This window comes from Rhea americana, unplaced genomic scaffold (genome assembly GCF_003343005.1).
Source record: "Rhea americana isolate MKP2758 unplaced genomic scaffold, rheAme1 scaffold_635, whole genome shotgun sequence".
NCBI classification, from domain to species: domain Eukaryota; kingdom Metazoa; phylum Chordata; class Aves; order Rheiformes; family Rheidae; genus Rhea; species Rhea americana.
In genome coordinates, this window is record NW_028186796.1 from 38,374 (window position 1) to 62,795 (window position 24,422).

The 24,422-nt window shown below is 57.9% G+C and overlaps 1 protein-coding gene across 1 annotated transcript in view; it reads left to right on the forward strand.

The window, feature by feature from the left end:
• Window positions 1-24,422, forward strand: part of AGBL5 (AGBL carboxypeptidase 5) — a 29,134-nt gene that overhangs the window by 2,916 nt on the left and 1,796 nt on the right. The window contains exons 3-15 of the mRNA XM_085320431.1: window positions 5-201; window positions 298-469; window positions 1,750-1,916; window positions 3,645-3,822; window positions 4,784-4,962; window positions 6,667-7,225; window positions 7,914-8,083; window positions 14,717-14,852; window positions 15,556-15,743; window positions 16,535-16,743; window positions 21,340-21,453; window positions 22,687-22,915; window positions 23,189-23,294. Of these exons, the coding sequence (XP_085176557.1) occupies window positions 5-201; window positions 298-469; window positions 1,750-1,916; window positions 3,645-3,822; window positions 4,784-4,962; window positions 6,667-7,225; window positions 7,914-8,083; window positions 14,717-14,852; window positions 15,556-15,743; window positions 16,535-16,743; window positions 21,340-21,453; window positions 22,687-22,915; window positions 23,189-23,294 (2,604 nt within the window). The remainder of the gene's footprint in view (window positions 1-4; window positions 202-297; window positions 470-1,749; window positions 1,917-3,644; window positions 3,823-4,783; window positions 4,963-6,666; window positions 7,226-7,913; window positions 8,084-14,716; window positions 14,853-15,555; window positions 15,744-16,534; window positions 16,744-21,339; window positions 21,454-22,686; window positions 22,916-23,188; window positions 23,295-24,422) is intronic.

Sequence of the window (24,422 nt, forward strand, 5' to 3'; positions counted from 1 at the left end):
GGAGATCCGGTGCGGCGGGCTTCTCTTCAGCTCCCGCTTCGACTCGGGCAACCTGGCGCACGTGGAGAAGGTGGAGCCGCCCGAGGGGGGCGGCGGCGGCGGCCCCGCGGCCTGCGGCGCCGCCCTCCCCGCCGCCGACTACGAGTTCAACGTGTGGACGCGGCCCGACTGCGCGCACACCGAGTATGAGAACGGCAACAGGTAGCGGCGGCGGCCCCGGGGGCGGCAGCGCGGCGGCTGCCAGGCGCGCGCGGCCTGACGCGGTGCCGCCCCCCGCCCCGTCCCCGTCCCCGGCAGGTCCTGGTTCTACTTCAGCGTGCGGGGGGCCGCGCCGGGGAAGCTCATCAAGCTGCACGTGCTGAACATGAACAAGCAGAGCCGGCTCTACTCGCAGGGCATGGCGCCCTTCGTGCGCACCGTGCCCGGGCGGCCCCGCTGGGAGCGCGTCCGCGAGCGGCCCAGCTTCGAGGTGCGGCCCGCGGCGCGGGGGGGCTCGGAGCCGGTGCGCCCTGCCGGGGGGAGGAGGAGGAGGAGGGAGCTCCTGGAGAAGGCCCTTGGCGGCGGCGGCTTCCCGGGGGGGGGGACCCCGGGGCTGCTGCTGCTGCTGCTCTCCGGCCGAGTCGCAGGGATATCCCGCCGGGTGACCCCGCTGCCGGTGGCAAAGTGCGCACACGTGTCGTTTTCCTTCCTCTTCATCAGCCGTCAGAGCGGCTCCTAAGCAGCTTTCCGTGCTGGATYACAGCATGACCTGATTCCGGACAGGTTGCCCAGAGAGGTCGTGGAGATGCTCAAACCCCACCTGGACGTGACCCCATCTAACATGCTCTAGGTGACCCTGATTGAGCAGGGGTTGGACTAGGTGACTCCAGAGGTCCCTGCCAACCTCAGCCCCTCTGTGGTGCTGTGACCGGTGCCCTAACGAGGGAAACAGCACGGGCCGAAGAGCAGTAGTTTGAAAGCCCCGCAAAGGGAGGTCAGTAGGAACCGAGAGAGCAGCAGGGTGTCCCGTGAGCTGTTAACAGCCTCGTTAAGCTGTTTGGGTCTCACACGTGCTGCCGCAGGGAGTTTGGCACTGTCTGGCTTTGGGTTTGCCAGAAGATCGGTCACCGCTGCTTGGGGTTGTCTTTGCTGTGTGTGCAGCTGCGGCTCCTTGCCAGAGCATGTGAGGGTGCTGAGCGGGGGCTAGCTAGAGTCTCCCCTGCCTCAACGTGGAGTAGAAAAGGTCTCAGCTTGGCCATACCAACTCCAGGGAGCGACACAGCGTACAGCTGAGCTTTGTGGTACCRATTAACCTTGCTAAGCAAGCCAAAATGGAGTGATTATTCTTCAGGCTTTAAGTATTGGCAGGTGAGCCTAAGGGCAAGAGCAAATCCGCTGGGTTTCCCAGAGAGCTTTACATAAGAGCTAGGCATCGGCGAGGCGTTCTGCATTCCTCTGGGGCTCGAGAACTGCGCTGCAGGAAGGCCGTGCAGCTAGGTGAACAGGGAAATCGAAGGTTTCTACGGAACAGTTGAGCATTTCAGGGATACAAGCAGATGCAGGCTGGAGTCTGCACGGATTATAGCTTTGTTTTCTATCCCGCAGCCGCTGGTTAGAGATGAGGGAGCACACACTAGCTGACACCTGATGCATGAGGGGCGCGGCGAACTGCAGGACGCCTGTCCTGGAGGCGGCTCTGCGTGGCCTCTGGCTGTCTCCGCTCCCAGCAGCCATGCTCGGTGCTCAGCCTCTGCTTTGTGTCTGTCCCAGATGGTGGAGACCCAGTTTGTGCTGTCCTTCGTGCACCGCTTCCTGGAGTGCCGCGGCGCCACCACCTACTTTGCCTTCTGTTACCCTTTCTCCTACACGGAATGCCAGGAGATGCTGGCGCAGCTGGACAGCCGCTTTGAGGAGTGCAAGTACATGTCTCCCAGCAGGTGCGCACCGTCCGTTGCTCTCTTCCTGCCTCCTTGCTGACCTCGTTTTTCCTCGTATCTCTGGAAATACAGTATTGTCCAGCCTCTCTGGCAGCAGCTGTTTGGAAGGTGGAGATGGGGTTTCTGTGACTTCTGCCCTTTCCCCTTAGCTCTGTGGTGCTTGATCTGCTCTRGCATGAGCAGCTGCAGTGATTTGCCCAGAGCTCTGTGACTCCCCAAAACATACTTCTAGAGAGGAATAGGCAGCACATGGCTAGAGGGTCCTTTAAAGCTCGGGGCTAGATCCCCCTGATGTTCCCAATTCAGGGTCAGATTTGAGTCTACCCCAACAGGAGTAGGGTTTTTTTTGTTTGTTTTTTCACTTCAGTTCTTCTGGGAAGTGAGGAAGCAGAGGTTGAAGAGGGACTGTGACAGAAYTGCTTCCCTTTTTCAAAGAGGAGGAGTTCTCAGAGATCTGAGACCTCTTTAAGACAAGATTTTGTTTCCTTTTACCTTCCTGGCTGCAGAACATTTTCTTTGAGGCACCTCTCTTCTGTGACTTCCTTCCTTTACAGCTGCTGTTGTGAGGAGAGTAATGGCTTATTGTGAGATGTTCATTCCTTAAAATGCCATTTTATGAAGAATTATGAGAATTTCAAAGTGTGGCATTCACTCAGCAAGGATTTGATGGTGATATCTTCATCCTTGTGACTCAGACTCATCTATTGAGGAAAAGCCTCCAAATCCCAGGGGGCTGCAGCAAGGGTGGATGGGCCCAGCAGAGCCCTGGTGCGGGAGGCCGTGACCCCCCTCCCCCCTTTTGTAGTGGGAGCTGCTGCTCGTTCAGGGGGAGCTGTTAGCACAGAGAGCTGGAGGGATGTCTGTACGCTGCTAACTTGATCGTGCTGCCCTCTGTGCCTTCATCATATCCCGTGCCCTGGAGTCAAGCTGACACCCAGTCCTCCAGCAGGAGTATCCGGGAGGCTTGTACGTGTTCAGGCCTGTCAGTAATCCTAGGTAAAGCTTGCTGCTTCTGGATGTTTGCTTTGGCCTTCTGCAGGCTGTCTCAAAGGAGAGCGTGCTTCTGCTTCCCCTGTTGTGGTGGGGGGTCCTTGAAGGAGGCCAGTTCCTTTTGTCAGTAAGAGGCTTTTTTTCTCTGTATGACCTGTCCTGTGCCTCCAAGGTGAGGTTTGTCTGACTGATGACTGCTGGCATCAACAGAGTGGCCGACTGTAGGAGCTAGTCACCCAGAGCTTCCCTTCAGCCGAGGAGAATGGAGGCAGCGTGGTCCCGAGGCCTGGGCCAGCACTGTTTCCTGTTAGTGAGCTGCTGTTGAGGAGTGCTCGTTCTCTTCACCAGCTCTGAGGGGAGCCCCCGGTGACTAGCTCAGCTGCAGATGCCTGCAGGTAGCAGGAGAAGGTTTCACTGTAGCAGTTGAGCTGAGGCTGCAGCACTCCACAGGGGCCAGGGGCACAGCCCTAGAAAAGCTGCTAGAGGCAAACCTCAAGGCAGTAGATGCGGGGAGCATCCCACGGCCCAGACCGGGAGCCCTTCGCTCCTGAGGGGGACCTCCAGCCGTCCCGCAGGGCGTGAGCGTTAGGCCGTGTCCCTCAGCCCTTGGTGTAGCAGCGCTCTTAGGAAGGGAGCTGCCCAGCGATGCCCCCTCCCCTTTCTCCCTCATGGGGAGAAGGCTGACCCCTGTGTTGCCAGCTGAACGGGAAGACCTCTCTCTCTCTCCCTTCCCTGCAGTCCCCTCGACTCTGTCTATTACCATCGAGAGCTGCTCTGCCACTCCTTGGACAAGCTGCGGGTGGACTTGCTCACCATCACCTCCTGCCACGGCATGCTGGAGAAGCGAGAGCCCAGGCTGGACAAGCTCTTCCCGGACAGCACCACTCCTCGACCTCACCGCTTCGCAGGAAAGCGGGTGAGTCGCTGTGCTGCGTTTGGGGCTGAGTCGGGACCTGGCTGCGCTGTTGGTTAGYGTGTCAGGTCTTGCCACTACTGCTGCTTCTCTGACTTGAAAGTTGTAGTATCCTGAAGGGTAGGAGTTATAAAGTGGGTGAAGTATCGGAAGCAGGAAAAATCGGTGAGATGTTTCACAGAATCCCAGAATAGTCGCACTGYGGCTTGGGGAATCGGTAACATACCAGGAGCCTCCAGTGCATCCGTATCATCTTAGCACTATGAAACGTCTTCTGATAATACCACGTGTGTGTTTCTCAGGGCAAAAAATTGCACTTCAGTTCCTTGGAGTTTTCTTTTGTCCTATTTGATTACTGTTGCTACACGGAGCTATAAAGGAATTGATAGAAGTAGTCCAGTATTTGGAGGTTGCTAAGGCAGGTACGTCCTGCCAGCAAAGGAAGGGCAAGCAGTGCTGTCAGCAGTTACACAAAGCAGCTGCTGGTGTCTGTAGGGCAGGATGGACAACTGTGAGACTGCATACAAGTCTCTTGGGTAGAGCTTTCCAGGAGGTGTTTTATGTCTCCTTTGCAGTCAAGCTTGTTCTCTGATTGCTCAAGGCTCTTCCCTGGCGCTCCTTTACTGCTCTGCCTTTCCTTCACATGCGTTCTGGTTTCCTTGAGAGCAAGCTGTGGGGATTTTTGCACCTCAAATTTCACACAAGAATAACCAACCTCATTCCAAGCAGGAACTAGGAGAGAGGCAGTGTTCAAAGAAGTCACTAAGACYGTTGTGCTGCAACACATGGTGCCTAGGTGTATAATCCATATAGAGGCCTTAGCTCCATCCTGGGCGGCATGATGCCCTGCTATGGTATAGGGGTAGAACCTTAGGAAGCATTTCTTCCCTGTGCTGAGCTATTGCAGCATTTCCAGGGGGATGCAGGAAACTGCTGGCCATCATCAGTGTCTCTTTGCCCCCAGGTATTTTTCTTGAGCAGYAGAGTCCACCCTGGGGAAACACCTTCCAGCTTTGTCTTCAAYGGCTTCCTGGATTTCATCCTGCGAGAGGAGGACCCTCGTGCCCAAATGCTGCGGCGGATGTTTGTCTTTAAGCTCATTCCAATGCTGAATCCAGATGGGGTGGTGCGAGGCCACTATCGGTGAGTGTCCTGCTGGAGTGGGTGGCAGGTAAGGGTGTAGCTAAGAGGCAACGTGGGGCAACAGCAAATGGGGAACTCCCCATGAGCACCACGATACAGCCTGGACACAACTGCAGGTTTGGCAGGGTTCAGGCTGGGCTCTTTTCTCCCTGTTTGGAGCCTGCTGTGCTGCTTCTGGAGTCTGTAAAGAGTAGTTCCAAGATTTGATTTCACTGGAAGAATGAGCTGAGATGCACAGGGAGCAGAAATCATTCCTTGTTGCCTCCCAGGATCTCTGACAAGGGCTTAGGGCTGTTCTTGCCTGTGTGGATGATCTCCAGAACTGGTGCTTCCCAGCTTGGRTAAGCAGTGCTGCTGTGTGCCTTTGAGGACTTTGCGTGCTCTCCTGTCCATGGCACGTCAGAGCTGAGCCAGTTTCAGAGGAGAGGAGGGAGAGAGATCTCTCTGTGCTCTGCCTCACTGAGACAAGTGCTACTCTAGGGTAGAGGTTTTAGGCTACTTTGGAGCAGACTCCCTGTCTTCCTCCCCATGGCTGTTTATGAGGTGGGGGTTTGTAGATGGATGGTTTGGTGAGTTGTCCTTTTTCCCAATTCTTGGGTCAGAAAGCTTGCAAAATGCAATGGCTTGTGTCCTTCAGGTGCCAGTGCCCTGCTGAAGTCTTGCAAAATGAACCTGCCATCCAAATCCTGGAGGTGTGGGTGTCGGAGGCTGGGCTGTGGTTGGGGGAGAGCTCTGGCCTGAGTCAGTCCGGGTGTGATGGTGGCAAGACCGGGCTGTCGCCTGGGGTGCAGTGCAGCTGTGGAGTTGGTCTGAGGGAAGGAGGACTGCCTTGTGGCAAGAACTTAGAGGGTGGGAGCTGGGCCTTTTGGATGGTGAGGAGGCAGTGGGGGCAACAATTTGGGTGCCAGAACTGACAGGGAGGGRGATGGCTGGAGCAGGGCTGTAACTGCTGCCACTGCTGAGAGCTGGGCCTGTTGCTGAAGGGGTGTTGTATAAAATGAAGCGTCAGCAATACAGCAGKGTTTCCCTCGCAAGACTGCAATGCTCTGCCTTTCTCCAGAACTGGGAGAGTTGCCTGGAAGGTCCCTAGCTCCTGCTGTTGGGAGGTAGCAAGGCTGACAGCAGACTGCCTTCCTCCAGCATCTCTTTCCCTGCTGGCAGCGCTCAACCCCTCTTCTGCTCCCARCACTAGCACTTGTCGGACCCCTCCCTTAGTGACTGGCAGCAAACAAACGTGATACACAGCAATTAAGTCTTTGCTGCTGGGTTAGCAAGTTAAATCAGTTTGGGGAGCATTTGCATGAGAGTTAGGGATTGCATGGCTGGCAGCAGAGGTAGCAGTTGTGGTTCAGGTGGACGGTGGGACTGCAGCAGCTCCCATCTGGTGTTGTGGAACCGCACCAGGGAATTGTTTTGTGAGCACAGCTGAGCGGCTGCTGTCAGGACCCGCACCCCGAGGCTGCGTGGGGCTCAGCTGGAAGCAGAGAGCAAGAACCGTACTCTGCTGACCTGCAGTAGAACAGGGGCAGCTGAGCCGCTTTCAGGGCAGGGCGCTCTGGTAGCGAGGCTGAGAGCCTGCAGCAGCTGGAGGCCTYTCCAGGGTAGAGCCCAAAGCTTTTGCCATTACAGCGTAGGTCAGGTCTGCCTTTACAGAACGAGGGCAGTGCGCAAAGGACCTCACTTCTCTGCTTTCTCCCTCTGCAGAACGGACTCCCGTGGAGTAAACCTGAACCGCCAGTATCTTAACCCCGATGCCGAGCTGCACCCTGCAATATATGGGGCCAAAGCTGTCCTCCTCTACCACCACATTCACAGYCGTGTTCTGCCAGGCTCTCCTGACTGGAGGACGTATGTCTCCCCACTGAGCACCAGCTCGCTAAGCACAAAATCTTCCAACCATTCCATTTGCAGCAGTGCCCTGTCGTTGGAGACACCCCTGACTGAGCTGGAGAAAGCCAATAACCTCCGTAACTCGTCCAGCACCTGGAAAGCCAGCACTTACTTCAGCTCTTCTCAGGACCCCCAGCCCTCAGGAGCACCTGCCACTGAGCTGGGGAACAAGGACCAAGCTGTCTGGATTCTCCCTTCTAACCACACCGTGGAGCACTGTGAGGAGGACGCCAAGAGGCCTCCATCAACATCTCTCCCAGAAACCATCCTGCCCCAGGACAGTGGGCTGGCCTACTACGTAGATCTTCATGGGCATGCGTCCAAGCGTGGCTGCTTCATGTACGGCAACAGTTTCAATGATGAAAATGATCAGGTGAGGGCAGAACRTATGAGCACCTGGATCCTGGGCTCTGGGATCTTTCCACTGTTCCTCCCCCTCTCCAGGGTCCTGCATGCTGCCTCTTGCTCCGCTGGGAGAGGAGGATGGCAAGTTTCAGAGTTGCACTAGAAACTGGGCTCCGCGTTAGGACAGGGGCCGGCACACAGGCGGGGGCAGGACATTGTCCCAGAAGGGGATGTTGGGCTGGGTGCCTCAAAAGTGATTCTGCCCTRCCAGTCTCTGGTGCTCAGTGGGATTTCCTCTCCGCTCCCAGGCTTGTGACTGGGGCAGCTGCAGCRGTCCTTGCCTACTTCCATCTGGAACTGGCGTGCAGAGGGCGGGGGAGCTGCCCCTGTTTCCCGTAGTGGATGAGGAGAGTAGGGAAGTGCTGTACTGCTGGGCTCCTYCTCCTCCTTTCTTGCTACCTCTGAGAACAGTCTGGTGAGAAGGCCACCTAGCTGGCTGCCTCTCTCTGCTGGAGATGGGGCGTGAGGGCAGGCAGGGGCAGGAGATGTTCCCCAGGTAGGGCTAGAGTCTGAGAGAGGCTGGAAGTGGGTAGACTGGGCCCAGCCTCCACCAACATCCCAATGTGTCCTGGAGTTTGGTGCTGCTAGTGTTAGAGCAAAATGAACAGCCAAGGGCTCCACAGAAAGTCATTTGTTGTCTTCTCTGTGCATCATAGGTAGAAAACATGCTGTTCCCTAAACTCATCTCCTTGAACTCGCCTCACTTTGACTTCACGGGCTGTAACTTCTCGGAGAAGAACATGTATGCCAAAGACAAACGAGATGGGCAGTCGAAAGAGGGCAGCGGGCGAGTGGCCGTCTACAAAGCCTTGGGTATCATCCATAGGTAGGCAGACCTCTGCTTCAGAGCTGTGCTGCACTCCTCTCACTTGCTTAACCTCTGTGCTAGCTGACTTGATCCATCCTGGAAAGAGGTGGTCTTGCTGGTTGCAGGAGGCTAAGGAAAGTTTAAATCAGTTCTGTCATGGTAGGTATGTCTCGCTTTGGCTGTCCAGTGTGGTTGAAACTTGTCCATGGTCTACACAGGCCGAGAAAAGTATTATAAGCGCAGTGTAACCCAGCCTTGCATGGCACTGCTGCACTCTTGACCTGTTGGCTTTGACCTGACTCACAAGTTGTCTCCTTTATCTCTTGTACCCTCTATTCTCTTATATCCCTCCAGGGGCTGTTCTGCCTTTTTGTCCTAGCTTTTGTGGAGCTGCTTGTTCACTGCTTTCCACAATGAATTCTCCTCTTTCCCATACGCATACATTTAGCTCTAATGAAAACCTACTTAGTTGTAATGGGCTGGCTTCCCCAGTGGCCCACCTGTCATATGGTAAGATTGTGGTGTGTAAAGATTAGGGTATTCCTTTGATTTGTAGYAGCCAGATGATATTCTTGGTCTGTTTTGCTCTGTTACGGTTGCTGGGAGCATAGAAGTACCTGTGCCAGTCAGACCAGCATCCCATCTTAGTCTGTTTTGTCTCCAGCAGTGGCTAGTAGCAGGTGCCAAGAGAAGCGTGTAAGAAAAGTGTATACTGCTACTTGAGTAGATCTCCCATTCCCCAGGAATTTGTGGAAGTATGCAGATAGCACTGGGCCTCGTAGCAACGCTGGAGTCCCACTAGAGCCCCCCGCATCACTTGTCCTGCTTTCAGAGAGTGTGATTTCCCTGTTGGTGTAAGCTGACATGGGACCAGACTGCCAGCTGAAAGGGTGATCCTGTCTTCTTCCTTTCCTCCCTTCTCAGCTGTTGTTGAGCATTTTGCTGTTTCTCTGCATCAGATCCTGCAATCATGTGGTCACTTGGTGACCCAGGTGAGCATGTTGATCCAGCTAAAACTAACCTACAATAATAAATACACTAGTTCTTCAGGATCGCCTTGTTGTGGCGGCTTGCTCTGCAGCTATTTGATTGCCATGGGTGACAGGGAACAGCCCATGGTTAATCAAATAGCTTACTCCTGAAACATGGTGTGCCATCTGCTCGTGTCAGGAGTGCTTGTTTTTGGTGGGAATACTATGCAGTACTGTGTGGGCATGTAAAATGGGTGGGGAGAAAGAATCTCTGGGTTAACAAGCTCTCTCTGTGTGGTCAGAGAAATATGAAGGCGTAGGAGGGAAGGGGAGATCTCTTGGCAGCTGCAATCCATTTGATCAGCCAAGCAGTCTCTTCTGGTCACAGCTTAGACATGTACTTTGCCGGTATCTGTTACGTATATGCGCTTGTTTGTACGTACTCATGAGACATTTTTTTTCCTAAGAAAAATGTTTGACAAAACCTCTTTGCCTTAGAACCGTGCTTGCCATTGTTTGCAGCTTCCTGCTGGAGAGAGAAGCGTTTGTTGTGGAGGAAGGCGAGGAACAGGTACAGCATGCCATGTTGTTGGAAACAGCGAAACAAAGCGTGGAAGCCTTTGTGGTAGGCCGTAGTACAAGACAAAGTGGCACTCTAACTGCTGTGCTGCTAGCAGCCTGGCAAGAGTATTTATTCCAGCAGATACAATTGCTTGGACAYGTCTTGACTTCTCTCCCTCTTGTGAAGCTGGTTGCTGCATCTGTGAGCCAGTCTGTTCCACGCTGACCATTATTTTCTTTATTTCATTGCAGTGCCTGTTCTTGTTCCCACCTCATCACAATTTCTAATTTAGAAAAAAAAAAGAAAGTGAAGTTGGAAGAGGTAATTTATAACTGCCTGCTAAAGCAAATGACACGTCAGTCCATTGATGAGTACTAGTACTAMTCAGATGTGCTGGCTAGTGTATCTGCCAACTAAAGAAGTGAACTGTACAGCTGCTGCTAGCTGCTGTAACTAAGCAGGATTTTCCATCTGTTAGTAAGATACCTAAACAAAATAATGGGAAGGAGCACAAGTTCTTCACTTAAAATAACACACTTATCAATGTTTTTCCTGTACTGGGGCTGGGGGTCCTGAACCAGGTGCATTACTTAGCTGTGGTCTAGCGAGTGCAGAGTGAAGGGAGAGCACCTCTTCCCTCCATCTCCTGGCTGTGGTCCTGTTMGTGCAGCCCAGGGTGCCGGTGGCCAGGGCACACCACTGGTGCGCACCGAGTGTGCATCTGCCAAGACCCCCAGGCCTCTTCCAGCAGCGCTGCTCCCCAGCCTGTCCGTCCCCAGCTCCTATCGCTGCCAGGAGTTCGTCCGTTCCAGGGCAGGACTTCTTGTTTATCCTGGTGAAGTTCCTGTTGGCCTTTTCCTCCAGCCTGTCCAGGTCCCGTGGGATGTCTGTGTCATCCATGTCCCCTCCCAATATGGTTTCATCCCCAAACTAGATGAGCAAGTGTTCTGCTGCCACTTCCTCCAGGTCATCCGCAAAAATGCTGCCCAGGAAAGGTACCCGGAGAGCCCTGCAGTTCACTGCTTCTCACCAGCCTCCAGGCAGAGAYGGCCCAGGATCTGCAACTCTGTGCCTAGCCACCAACCAGCTACGCCTCTCTGGTTGCCCCTCGTCTGCACTGTAACATCCCAGCTTGGGCACAGGAATGCTGTGAGAGACAGTTGAAAGCTGTGCTAAAGTCAAGCTAAATGGCAGCCACTGCTGTCCCATTGCCCACAAATCTAGGCATTTTGCTGCAGAAGGCAATCGTGCTGTTCAGGCACAACTTACCTTTGGCAGGTCTGTGCTGACAGCTCCCAGTCACCTTCTCCTCCCTGAGCGTGGACACGTGTCCTGGGAGGGGCARTCTGGGGCTGCTCCTGGGATGCAACGAGGCTGGCTGGCCTGGCTTTCCCGGGACTGGCCCTGGCCTTTTCTATGCTGGGGGCAGCATTTGCCTTTCACCTGGCATCGTGGCCTCCCCGGTGTCTGTGACCTTCCAGAGGTGACAGAGCRGTCTCACAAACATCTTGACCACATCTCGTACCCCTGGGTGCAGCTTGCCAGGGCCCGTGGACTCATACGGGCTGTGGTTTTTCAGGTCTCCCTGGSTGGACATTTGCCTGCTGCCAGTGGTTCTCCTCCTTGAATCCTGTCTCTGGCCACAGAGGCCTGGGAGACCTTGCTGATGAGGACTGAGGCAAAGGTAGCACYGAGTCCCTCTGCTTGGTCTGCATCTGCTGTCACTAAATCACCTGTTTCACGCCATAGCGGGCCCATGTTTTCCTCGTCCAGTCTTCTGCTACTAACGTAGAGGCAGAAGCTCCCCTTGTTGCCTCTGGCAGCCCTKGCAAGCCTTGACCCTAGTTGGGCTTCAGTTTTCCTAGCTCCATCCCTGCATGCCCAAACAATGTTTTTAAGTTCTTCCTTTGTAGCCTGTCCTCAGTTCCCTCTCCTCAGTGCTGCTTTTTGCTCTGGAGCTCAGTCATGACTTCACTGCTCAGCCAAGCCGATCTCCTGATATCTCTGCTTGTCTTCCTGACTCTTGCGATGGACCCTTCTTGCACTTGGGGAATGCTGTCCTTAAAAGATTGCCAGCTTTTCTAAGTGCCTTATCCTCCGGAGCTGCCTCCTGTGGGATCCCCCCTGCCAGTTCTCTGAATAAGCTGCAGTCTGCTCTCCTGAAGTCCAGGGTCTGCACTCGGCTGCTCTTCTTCCTCACTCCCTTCAGGATCCTGAACTCCACGATTTCATAGTCGCTGCTCACATTAGAAGCTGAGGCTGCTAATAAKTATCATCACACAGAATCACAGAACGGTTGAGGTTGGCAGGAACCGCTGGAGAACACCTAGTCCATCCCCCCTGCTCAAGCAGGGTCACCTGGAGCATGTTAGATGGGATCGCATCCAGGTGGGTTTTGAATATCTCCAGAGAAGGAGACATCCCCAGCCAACAAGCTGTGCCTCACCCCYGGGTGGCCCACTGAGGACCCATAACTTCTGAATATGGGTATATCTTCAGCGCCCTRCAGAAATGTGGAGGACTCCCTGATTTGCCCAGGGAGAGAAGCAGTAATATTTCTTTCATGATTTTTTTTCTTAGTGCTTTGGAACACGGGCAGATTTCTAGCACCCAYGGCACCGTGCGGCAGAGGTCCACAGGGCGAGCGGGAGCCGCTGCTCGTTTTCTCTACCTGCCAAGTTTGATGTCCCTGGCCATGCGAGCCGGGGACTGTGAACGATCATTGCTGTTCACCGGGTGTCGTTTAGGGTTTTCATGGACTACTTCTTGTTCCTCTCCCAACTGTTTCTTACCTAGACTGTCAGCTCCCAGACTGTTTAACTGTTTTGCTAATGGAGGCCTTCCTGTGTTATGCTTAACTGATTATTCCTATCACTTTCTTGCATTTGCTTTTTCTTTCTTCTGTGTTGTCTTGGAGATGGGGGAAGAGAGTTAAGATTTAGGCTTGCCATGAACTTCTGCAGTTTCTGTAGTTTCATAGCGATGGTTTCTATTTTGTTCTGTTGTTTTTCCTAATTCCTGTAGCTCAGCTGGGATTGGTTTTTTTTAGACAGCTGTTGAACATTGAACCGCATTTCACTGAACTTCTTGCTATGCAGTGACCTTGTTGAGCAATCGTAGTGAGTTCAGGGTTCATTACTGTTAATGTGAAATTGGAATTGCTTCTGCTCGTGTGCATCACTTTGCAGTTCTCAAACCTGGGCTTCCCCTGCTGTGTTATTCCCCATTCCCTCAGGATCGCTCAGAGCTCAGTTCTTCACAGTCATCTTTCACTTTTACTTCTCCAAAGTTTGCAGATGTTACGAAGTTATTAGTCATTCTGATCTGGGCTGCTCTTAGTCCTGTTGGGGGTGTGCAGCAGAATGAACTCATTTTAATGAGATTTGATATTTGCATCCTTTTGCAGTTCTCTGCACTTTCTATGTTCAGTGCTAGTTTCTTTTCTTGTGGCTTTTCTGGTTCTAACTGCTGTGTTTCTGTCCGAGTTTGGGCTTTGACCATCCATGTATTGCTGCTTGTGGAGTTTTTCTTTTCTTTCTTCTTTTCTTTCTTTCTTTTTTTTTTTCTCACATTCTTTAAAAAAAATCTGATTTTTCTTTCTTTCTTCTCTGTGTGTATCTTTTTCTTTCAGTCAATTTTATCCAACTTTCCCCAGCTGTGGGAAACTAATGCAGAGGAAGAAGTAAAAATATGTTACTGTGACAAAGTTTTACTGGTATTGCAGAATTACAGCAGCGTGGATACTAGAAAAATACCATAATATCTTGACAAATTAAGGCGAGTTTTTCTCCCATCAGTAGTCTATGTGGCAGGCTTTTCTCCCCAGCTGAATCCCTCCTATAGCTAAGCTGTGCAGCCCCTCTATCACGCTGGTCTTCCCACGAGGTTTTGGCTTTGCTGGTTGTATCGGGTTTCCTTGGTAAGAGTTCCCGATTCCCCTTGCTCGTTACCACGCTCCTGGCACGGGTTTGCAAACAATCCAAACGCGCGTCTTTGCCGTGGGGGTTGTTGTAAACACCTCGGCTCGGTGCACGTGCTGCACGGTGAGCCGGAGCCCCTGCCCCTCCAGCCCCTCCTCGGTGGCTGGCTCGGGCGTTCGGCTGCCGGCCGGCAGCTCGCAGGCCGCCTCTGCGCAGAGCCCGCTCCTCCGCGCGGTGCTCCATGCCCGCGGAGCCTCAGTGGCACACCCACAGGTCAGCCCGAGCAGCTGCTCTCCCGGGTTCCCCAGGAACTGGAGGGGCGAGAGGGTCGCTCTGACCTCTTCTTCCGCRCTCTTCCCGTTTCTCTGAAGTCTCCTAAATTCCTGCACTGTGCCACGTCGATCGTTCCAGTGTGCCATTGCCGGAAAAACTAACGGTCCAGCGTGTTCTCGTCACTGCAGTGGGAAGCTTTGCTCCTTGGGAATGATGTGCCACCTATTATCCTGTGTCGTTTGCTGAATCTCTTATCCTGTTCTTAGTGGGAACTCACCAGTGATGACTACAAACCTTCTTAAGATGGCCGAAGAACATCTTTGGGTAGTTGCTTCATCCTGGAAAGTCATCAGTTGAGGCGTCCTTAGCAGCTTTCTGTAGGTGCCTCGATTGTTGATTTGCTGCATGTCTGATCGCAGTCAGCACTTCGGCTCTTCGGAAGCCCCAGGCTCCGAGGTCCCCAGCCACTCCTCTTTCTGCTTTCCAGCTCCCTAATGGCTCGTCCTTTCTTTGGCACTGATTTTGGAGTCTGGGTCCTTGGATCCTGTGTCACAGATGCCTGCGCATCGATACGCATCTCCTGTCCTTCAGCATGCCTCTGGCTTCCACCTCATGGTCAATGGCTCAATGGCTTTTTTTATTCTTTTTTTACCTCTGCAGATGACAAAAGGCAGTGCATGCAAAGCAGACTCGGAGCAAGAGGTGCAGCTCAGTGGAAGGAGTCGCATCCTCTCTCTTCAGAGCCTGCCCCTCTTAGGGCTGCTGGCAGGGACGTTAGGTGGTCTCAGGCAGGGCGTCCTGTGCTTCGCTTGCATGGAGCTGCTTTCCAAGATGCGTCTGTGCTGTGCTCCCTGGCAGAGCACCGCGAAGGTTCGGGCGGTTTGGGTCCGTGCGGGCTAACGCGGGCTTCCCTTGTGTTTCACAGCTACACCCTGGAATGCAACTATAACACTGGGCGCTCAGTGAACAGCATCCCTGTGGCCTGCCATGACAACGGACGGGCGAGCCCTCCGCCTCCTCCTGCCTTCCCCTCCAAATACACCGTGGAGCTGTTTGAGCAGGTGAGCGGGTAGCCAGAGCCCCGGGCGCAGCACTGGGCTGAGCCGTGCCACCAGCGGTGCTGCCCGGGACGGAGCAGCGCTGGCAGCCTCTTCAGTCTGGCAGCCCCTGCGCCAAGGGAGAAATTTTCCAGTTCTGTTCTGTTTCTGCCCTTTTATGGGAAATGTCTCCGTGACAACAGCACAAATCTTGTATCAGTCAATGATGTGGGTTTGGAGAGGAGTATGGGGGATGGAGCTTTCTAAGCGTCAGCGTGCAAGAGCTTTCCGTACTTCTGTCCCCTCCCAGAGGACACTTGGTGACTGCCCAAGCTGTTAAGTCTCCAGCTGAAAAAAGCTTTGCTTGCCCTGTCGGCTGGAGCCGCAGACCCCGACGCCTGCCTCTTGGGCAGCCTGATGTTGCCCCTGCCTCGACACCCTGCGTTCCCTCCCAGACAAGTRTGCGGTCGCCTGTTTTTCTAGTGCCTGTGATGAGAGATAGTGAGTCCCTTTGGCCATCTGCCTCTGACTGACCCTTGTCCTGTGCGTATGCTATGTGCCCAGAGAGAATTCCTAGGGGAACATGCTTGTTCTGGTAGAMACACCTGACTGGAACCTGTAACCAAGATAAAATGAGCTCTGGCAGGGGGTGTTTTGCTGCATCAAGTCCTTAAGCAGCTGCTGCTCTTGTTTGAGACGTTTTCTGTGCGTCCTCTTGCTCTGGCAGGTCGGGAGAGCCTTGGCTGTAGCAGCCCTGGACATGGCAGAGTGCAATCCGTGGCCGCGGATCGTCCTGTCTGAGCACAGCTGTCTTAGCAACCTGCGAGCCTGGATGCTGAAGCACGTGCGCGGCATGAAGGGTGCAGCTGGGTGTCCACGGAAGAAAGGTGCCAGGACCCCTCCAAAGAGCTCCACGTAAGGGCCTGTCAGGTCAAGTGCTCGTGGCTCCAAAGACTCCAGGGCTCATTTTTCAAGAGCTGCAGGATAAAATCAGTTAGGTGTGATAAATGTACTCCAAGTGAGTCACCCTGCAGCTGAATGAAGCCAAGATTTATTTGCTGGCTTTTCTACTTTGTGGGGGCCTCTGCTGTGTCCCTGCAGGGTTTGCTTTGTGGACTGCAGAGGTAGATTCCCCCTCAGTGCTGTGTCATCAGCAGGCAGCAGAGGGATCCCACCGGGGCACACAGCTGCWCTTGTGTAAGGTTGTTATTCATCAGTCCCGGTAACCTGGGAAGTAGTTCTGTGCCTACAGAGAGAACCTTCTCTCCTCCTCCTCCTCCTCTTCGTCGTCTCTCCTGAATCCAGTCAGTGGCCCAGTCCAGGTGGATTTGGGATTGGGAGYGAGGGAGTAGAAACTTCCAAAATAATGCTGCTGCACTGAAGTTACCAGGACAGAGATATCCACTGTAGGACACAGGCTTTCTGTCACTCAGAGATGGCCAGTTGTAACACTGGCTCTGTTACTRTCCTGAAAAATGGAGCTGCTTACCAACTTCCAGGACGAGAGTCCAGAAATCTGGGGGTCTAAAAGAGATCTGCGTCTCAGCAGCAGCAGGCTGACCTCGGTGCCTGTGCTGGGGATGGGGYATCCTGCTGAGCAGCAGCAGGGAGCAGCTGGCTAAGAGGGAACAGGGGAGAGCAGAGGAGCTGTTGGCTCAACAGCTCACAGAGCTGAGCTGATGCTCCCGTTTCTCATTCCTTTCCAGTGGGCTCCCGACCTCAACCTCTGATAATGCCCTGTCCCGCGTGAGGAGCTTCAGCAACGGCACCAGTGGGAGCAGCAGCAGCCAACAGGACTTGCCACAGATCAAACCCTCGCCRAGTTTCACCTTCAGCTGCAGCAGACCCTCTGGTCCAGCCCCTGCGAGCCAGGGCCCTCAGAAAGGCAGCACTAGAGCCCCAGGACCGGTCAGAGGTAAGCTGGGCTGGGAACCTCTTGTGCACTTGATCCAGTACCTGAGCTGCTGTGTGAAGCCACAGCCCTGAGGAGAGTTCTGTGCCGGCGTAACTGTTTGCTTTAACTTAATAAAAGTGGTGTTGCGTGGAAGAAGTGCGTGTGAACTGCTGCCCCATCCCCTCAGAAGGGTCCTGGATGCAGTGCAGAGCTCAGCGCTCTGTTTCAAGCGGAGTGGCCTTGGCTGGGTCAGGACAGACACTGCACAGCGAGACTTGACTCCTTCAGCTGCGCTTCTGCAGTCAGTGCAGTGGCCAAGCTGTGCTCCTGCCCAGCTGCTTTGCAGCCCCTGGCTGGACAGAACGTGTCCACTGCCTCTGTTGCACTAGAGACTGTAGGAGCTCTGTTCATTGTGGGCTGCCTGGTGAGATGGTCCTTTTCTGTGCTGGTAATGCAGGTGTCCCTATCTGAATTACTGCGTGGGGGACAGATGCGATGTGGCTTCTAGAGAAGTCAACATGGAAAACTTCTGCTCTGTTTTCCTCAGCCTCTGCTACTCTTAAAACAATCCTGGGGCCTCTGCTGGGCTTTACCAAAGTGCCTTTTTCCTTCCCAGGCACCTGCTGAGAAGCAGTAGATCATGGCACATGACTCTGTGGTCATAGGTGACACAAATTGGCTGGCAGAGCTGTAATAAGTAACTGGGGGATTTGAACAGGCCCACGGGGCCTGACTCACAACACCAAACTGCACCAAGCCACCTGCATGGCTTGGAGGAAAGGACACAGCTCACCACCCCTGCCTTCAGCATCCTGCCAGTTCTGGGGTAGGTGCCGAGACCAAACTGAGCAGCTGTGGGAGGTGACAGAGCAAGGCAAGGTACGAGCTGTGCCCCTTAGGTGCTGGCTTCCTCGCTGCTGCGCGAGGGGCTCGGCACTGCTGGCAGGCTGGGCAGGGCAGCGGCGCTGCTCRGGGCTCTGCTGCTGCTGTAGGCGGCTGGCTGGTTGGGAGCGCGCTGGTGTCCCGTGCTGCTCCGTGGGCTGGTCCCACCGCTAAGGACACAGCATGCGCCAGACTGGGGCTTGGCTGGGAGCTCCACGCGGCTGTGGGGCTCCAGTCCCCAGCGATCATCGTGGCCTGAAGTATCTCATTGCCCAAAGAGCAGCGGCACGTGAGCAAGAACCTCCCCTGCCACCGGCCGCTGGAGAGGGCGCTTTCGAGTGGAGGGTGCTGCCTGTGTGTCTCTGGGTGTGACTCAAAGCTGTTGTGTAAAGGCTCTCTGTACTGACGCTGTTCTCTTGAGAGCGATCGCTGAATTTCTCACTGTCGGCTTGTTTCCTGTGCGCTGCCTGTGTTTCACCCATTGCTTCGTCCTCCGTGTTTGCTTTCCYGCACTTTGTAGTGACTGTTTCTCATCTGCCGTGAGAACATGGTGGGGAGGAAATAAAAGGCTTATGTTCTCATGGGCACGTTGTAACGTCTGTTCCTTCTGCCTTGCACGTTTGTCCGCCTGAGCCAGCGGGAGCAGTCCGCTGGCCTGAGGTTGTGTGGTGAGCGCAGAGCCTGGTTCCTCGCCGCCTCGCACAGGTCATCGCGGCGTTTTGTGACAGTTGGGCGCGTTAGCGAGGACGGGYCTCCCCGGGGCTGGAAGGGAGGAGTCGGTTCCGCTTCCCCAGCTCGCGTCCTGCTTGTTGGCTGCTGGGCGAGGTGGCCGGGATGCCGCCTGGATGACTGCGGGGGCCGGCAGCGCGGGGCCTCGCCGCAGCGCGGGGCCTCGCCGCGCTCCCCGAGCTCCCAGCTGCTCCAGCTCTTAGGACTCGAGGACGGCGGCTCTGCGTTCTCTGCCCCGGCCCCGTGTGGCAGCTTGGCCTCCCTCGTGCCCGGTCTGTCCCGGCAGCTGCCGGAAAGGCCGCTCGCGCCGGGCGGGAAGGGCGGCGTTAGCGTGGAGGCCTGGAAGCAGCGGGGTCGCCGCAGCTCAGGGTGGCGGCAGCACCCCGCACTGGGCTGCGGGAGCGCTGGGTCCCGAGAGCAGCCTGCTTGCCCGCACCGTGCCCCACGGTCGGCCGTGCCCGCCGTGAGACGCTGGCCCTGCCGCTCGGGGRGGCTGCTGGCGCTGCGCTGGCAGTGCCCTGGTAGGACAGTTATCTCCAGCGCTCTCCGCCTTCTCGGGCAGCCGTGCTGCTGCTCTCCGAGGGTGGGCAGCACCAGCACAGGCTCGGGGGCTGCTGTGAAGCTTGGCCTAAGRAGCCTCTGACCCCACAGCTTTGCCYTGTGAAYGCCACGTCGTTACCCCTCGCTGCTGGCCGTCCCTTGGTGCTTCCCAGATGCCGTGCTCGATTCTTCCTTCCTCGGGTGGCTGGGGAAGCGGCAGTAGGAACACGCACGTCCTCCTGCACCTGCAAACCCCACGSTGCAGCCAGGCAAGCGTGAAAGGTGCTGGGGCGCCCAGAGTGCGGCTGGATGCCGTGGGGTGAAGACGTTGCGTCCCTGTCACGTCCCATCTTGTCCCCTTCGCGTACTGCCGAGAGCTCTGCTCGCGTGGAGCGGGCCAGAGCGTGCAGCCTCGGGCGAGGCGTCGGGGTACGGGACGGTGCCCCGCTGTCCGGCTGGCCGTGCTCGTGCAGGACGCGGGGCTGTTCTCCCTCCGTCCCGGCAGGACGGCTGTCCCCTGGYGCTGTCCGAGCAGCACCGAGCAGGTCCTCCGCAGCCCGCGGCCTGGGCCTGGGCAGCGCGTGGGCTCAGAACGGTCGGAGTGAGCCCCTCTCCCCACTTGCTTCCCCTGYGCTCTGCAGGGCTGGAGGTGCCAGCCGCAGCCTCTGGCGTGCTCCTGCCGCGGCATCGAGCCTTGGGTGCTGCGGGGGCGCGTGCCCTGGGGCTCGCGTGCCCGCCTCGCCCGCTGGGAAGGGCTTTGGGCTCTCGGCGCTCTGTGCTGTGGCCCCTCTTCTTCCCTGCCTGCCTGAACCATGTCTGCCAGCCCTCTGGCCCCTGTCTCGCCGCCGCACTGCGCTCGCTTGCAGGGCTCCCGGGAGCCGCCTCTGTGCCAGCTCGTGAGCCCCGTCTGCGGTGGGGGCTGGTGTCCCCGCAAATGCGGCAGGGGATTCGCTGGTCGGCTGTGGTCGGCAGAGCAGTTGGGCCCTGCTAGGGCTCGTTGCTTCTCGCATCTGGAASGTGCGAGGAGCAGCGCCTGGCAGGGGAGCCAGGGGAGGTAAAAGCCGGGTCTCCGCGTTGGCGCGGAAGGACTCGGGTAAACCCCGTGCCTGCTGCCTCGGCAGTGCTGCTGTAGGGCTTGTTTTCCCACGGGCTCTTTGGCTTCTCCTCGGGCCTCCTGTGCTCCAGCCCCGTCCTCATCTTAACTGCCCTCCCTGGGGCTTGCTGAGCCGTGCTCATGTGCCGAGCCCCGGGGAGCCCGGCCGGGCCTGGCGCTCCCTGCGCGCTCCCGTGAGCAGGGGCGGTCTCTCTATCGGACCGACGCTCTCGTTAACGTGGCTTAGGCTGCGGCTGCCCTTTGCTGGCTGGAGTTCCTGATTGCACCATCAACCCAGTTATACTTCTTAAATTTAGGTCGGTTGGTTTTAGTAAAGACAAGTCCGAGGTGCCATTCGTTCACAGTAATCCAGAGAAGTGCTTCCACACACCTTAACCCGCCGGAGTTTCGCTCCTGCCCGCAGGGTCTCCCTGCTGTGGCCGTTGTTCGATGCTTGCTCAGGCTTTTTATGTGTTGTTGATTCTTCGGGGGACCCAGATGTTGTCCGTGTATCAGGCAAGCCAGTTTCTTCCTKCTGGGTTCCTGGCCAGCCCTATTTGGGCATGCCAAGGACGGTCCCAGGCCTTATCTTCCGAGGCTCTGTCTTCCTTCAGCTGGAATGACCTGGCAGTCGTTTCCTGTTTCTTGCATTCCTCAGCTCTTCTGGTGCCTCACGGATATCTGTGCTCGTGTTTCCTTGCGGCACCCTTGCTGACACACTGCTCGTTCCACTTCCCTCTTGTTGGCTGCCTGTTTATTGATCTTTTTCGTGCATGTGGGGTTAGCTCCTGAACACCATCACCTTGGCTGCAAAATGTGCTTATKAGGCAGTTGCGGTAGCGTACTGGTGCTTGGGGGACCTGTTCACGTCCGACACCTTCAACGCTGCCGGACACGCTGCTGGCTTGTGTTCGACTTGCTGTCCGCCGGGGCCCCCAGGCCTTCTTCTGCGGAGGTGCTGCCCAGCGTGCCGTGTTGCGTGGGGTTGTTCTGGCCTTCGCCCCTGAGCCGCAGGAGGTTTCTCTTAGCCCGTTTCTGCAGCCTGTCGAGCTCCTCCTGAATGGCAACGCTGCCCTTCCGTGCATCGATTACTTCCCCCAATTTGGTGCCGCCTGTGAATGCGCTGGAGGTGCAATCCAGCCCATCGTCCAGCCTGTTGAGGCAGGCGCTGAGCAGCGTTGGCCCCGGTATCGACCCTTGAGGAAAGCCAGCTACCCGTCGCGCCTCGAGCTGTGGACCCCCGTCTGTTCAGCCCAGCAGCCCGTCCAGTCCGTCCCTCTCCCGTGCRGCTACGAGGATGCTGGGGGAGACCGTGGGGAAAATTTGGCTAACRTCAAGGTAAATGACATCCGTCCGCTGTCTGTTCTCTCCAGACACGTCCACCGCCTCCCGGGAGGCGGCAGCCCAGCGCTTTGATGGGTCCTGCGTGACGCTTGTTGGCACATTCCCTGCGATTAGAAAGTCATTTCCCTCCTCGGCACTCTCAGGTCAGCCCGGCACGACCTGCTTTTTATCTGCCTTCCGTTTATCTCCATATCTTTGGCTGCTTCTTCTAAAACTGATTACAGGGACAGGATTAGGCTTGTGACCGGGGCAAACGCAGCCTGCTCTCTTGCACTTGTTTTAGAGCTCGCTGTGTGCGGGCCATCCGGGCACACCCGCCGCTGCCGCCGAGGACGCGCCTGCCGCCTCTGGGGACGAGGGCAGTGAGGTGGGTACCTGGRGCTCCCGCTTTGTTTCTGCCTGGATGCAGTTGTTTCCGTTTCCCTGTGCGTGCCCTCATTAGCGGCCCTGTCTGCCCTGCCTATCTTCTCCGTCACTGCTGCTGAAATTTAGCAGTCTGAAAGCTCGGTCTTTAGCCACAGTACTGTCCCAGCCCAGCGTCTTGTGCTTGCTTCTCTTCGGCGCAGCCGTCCGTTTCCGCTGGGTCCTCCGTTCCCGTGCTGAGCAGTGCAGTTAGCTGTTACGTTCCTCCCCGCAGTGTTTCAGCGGCTGCTAACGCGGCTCCTCTTGCGCTCGAGCTTTGGCCTGTGTAACTGTTTTGCATTCACGTGCTGCTGGTGCGCTCGGCGCTGCAGAGGCGCTAAGGCAGTTCCCCAGCAAGGAAAGGAAAAGCAGSCGTGCCGTGGCCCCCGGAGGGCGCAGGACGCGGGCAAGGGGGCTCGCTGCCTGGCTGCTGCAGCGCGTTCAGCGCCAGCCCGCTCGGCCAGCGCAGCTCCGCCGCGCCGCGTCCCGGAGAGTCCCGGGCGTGCGTCTGCCCCGGGGCGCCCGGCAGGACGCGGTGCCGCCCGCGCTGCTCAGGAGGCGCCAGGCCCTCGGCGGCCGCTGCAGGCCGTTGCGGCTGCCGGAGTCGTTGCTCCTGCCTGGAGCTGAACGGCTCAACCTGCTCCCGGGGCTCGGCCGGGCACTGCCAGCACGCGGGCACCTCTGCCGCCGTCCCCTCCTTGTGCCGCCCGGGCTGTGCCGGGGCCTGGCTGCCCCTGCGCGCTCGCAGCGCGGGGYGCGGGGCCGGCGCAGCACGTGCTGCCGGCGGCGCAGCTGGGAGGAAGCCTGCGGCCCCCGGGGCAGGGCTGTGCTGGCAGGAAGGGCGTAGCGGTCACCGCGCAGCATCCTGCCTCGGGAATGGGGTCCCGGCGGCGGCGACGGGTGGCGGGGGGATGGTCCGAGTGCCGCCACGACCTTTCTGAATTGCCTTTTTCTAACTCCTTCCCTCCCCTTAGAGCCGCGAGTCCTGGACAAGCAGCACCAGCAGCACCCGAGCCTGCTGCGAGCAGCAGCCAGCAGCATCCACCTGCCTCCTCTCCCTCCCTGTGCCAGGAGCCTGTCGCGGTCACAGCCGCCTCCCCGCGTTGGCCCCTGCTCCCTCCCAGCCTCCCTCAGGCCAGGTCTGTATCCCGTCCAGCCCCCCGTCCTCTCCACGCAGCGACGGCAAGTTTGCTCAACCAGGCTGTGAAGCAGCAGGGTCCCCACTCTGCTTCACCCCAGYCTGCCTGCGCCGGGCTTCTGGCCCGGGAGCGGCGGCAGCGGCAGGGCCGAGCTGGGCTGGCGTGCGCGGTGCTGGCAGAGGCAGCGTGCCCCGGGGCACCGTGCCCCACCGCGCTGGGAGTTGCTGCAGGGACGCAAGCCGGCACGGGTGGGCTGTGCCGCGCGGTCCGGGGGCCTGGCTGCAGTGCTCGGGGTCCAGCCCCGTTCTCTGCCCGCCCTGCGTGGTTCTGTGCCCAGCCCTGGGCTCCGTTACAYGCGGCTCCCGTTCTGCTCCGACGGGCCGAGCCGGCTGGCGGGAGCGGGGCCGCCGAGCGCGCGCGGTGMGGCCTGCGAGTGGGGCCGGGTACGCCTGCTGCCAGGCTCGCGGCGCCCTGCTCCTGGCGTGAGAGGGGCGCAAGGGAACAGGAAGAGCTGTGGGGTGAGAGGGGACCAGAGGAGCTTCGTCCCTGTCCCTGCACCGGGACGGTGCTTGCAGCCACCCCGGGCAGTCTCCGGGCTGGAGCGGCCCGGTGGCACGGGCCGGGTTGGTCCCGGTCCCGGTGGCAGGGCTGGGCTCTGCGGGCGGCCGTCGCCTTGCAGCTGCAGCCGTGGGGCAGAGGAGCCGCGGGGCCTCCCGGCAGGCTGCTCTGTCCGCGTCGTCGCRCAGCCCGTCCCCGCACACGCGTGGCGAGAGGGACTCGCGCCCACCCCGGGGAGCCTGGAGCTGTCCCGCGGCTCGGCCGCTGCCTCGCCCCGCTCTCCCCCGCGCGCCAGCGCTGCTCGGGGAGCKGCGCTCGGGGCTGGAGCCCACCTCCCCGGCCAGCGCGGAGGCTCTGCTGCGCCCCGAGGCCCTGCCAGCGGGGACGCGGCTCTGCGGTTCCTCCCTGCCCCTCTCCGAGTCCCCAGAGGATCCTGCTGAACCAGCCCCGAGCTACCTGCGGACTGGGGAGCCCTCGCTCAGGACTGGGTCTTCCTGCCGCTGGCGGAGCCGTGGCCTCTGGAGCCGGGTGCTGCCYGCACCCGCATCCCGCCACCGCCGTTCTCCGGGATCGCCGGCGTCCCAGGCCCGCGGGGGAGAGGAGCGCTCTCGGCAGCCTCGGCGGCCCGGACAGGGCACCTCGTCCTTCCCGGCGAGCCTGAACCCGCCTCCGGAGCCTGCAGAGGGAGAGAGGAGCCGGCGCCCCGCTCGCGGCCCGCCGAGGAGAGGAAGAGGGCCGCGAAACGCGGGCTGGCCCGTCCCCGCCCGGCGCGGTGGCAGTGGGAGGCCAGGCTGGGCCCGCTCGCGCCGCTGCCGGCGACGACAATAAACGTGGTCCCAAAGTTGGCGTCCGGCTGGTTCTTTGCGGACCCCGTTGGCCCCCGCCGCCCTTGGCGGGGGCCACGGCTGGGGCCGGCTGCGCCGTGGGGCCGAGCCCCCCTTGCCCGGCGCCGGCTGAGCTCCGTCTCCTTTGTCGCACAGGGACCCTGCCCGCGGGCGAGCAGGCGGCGCGGG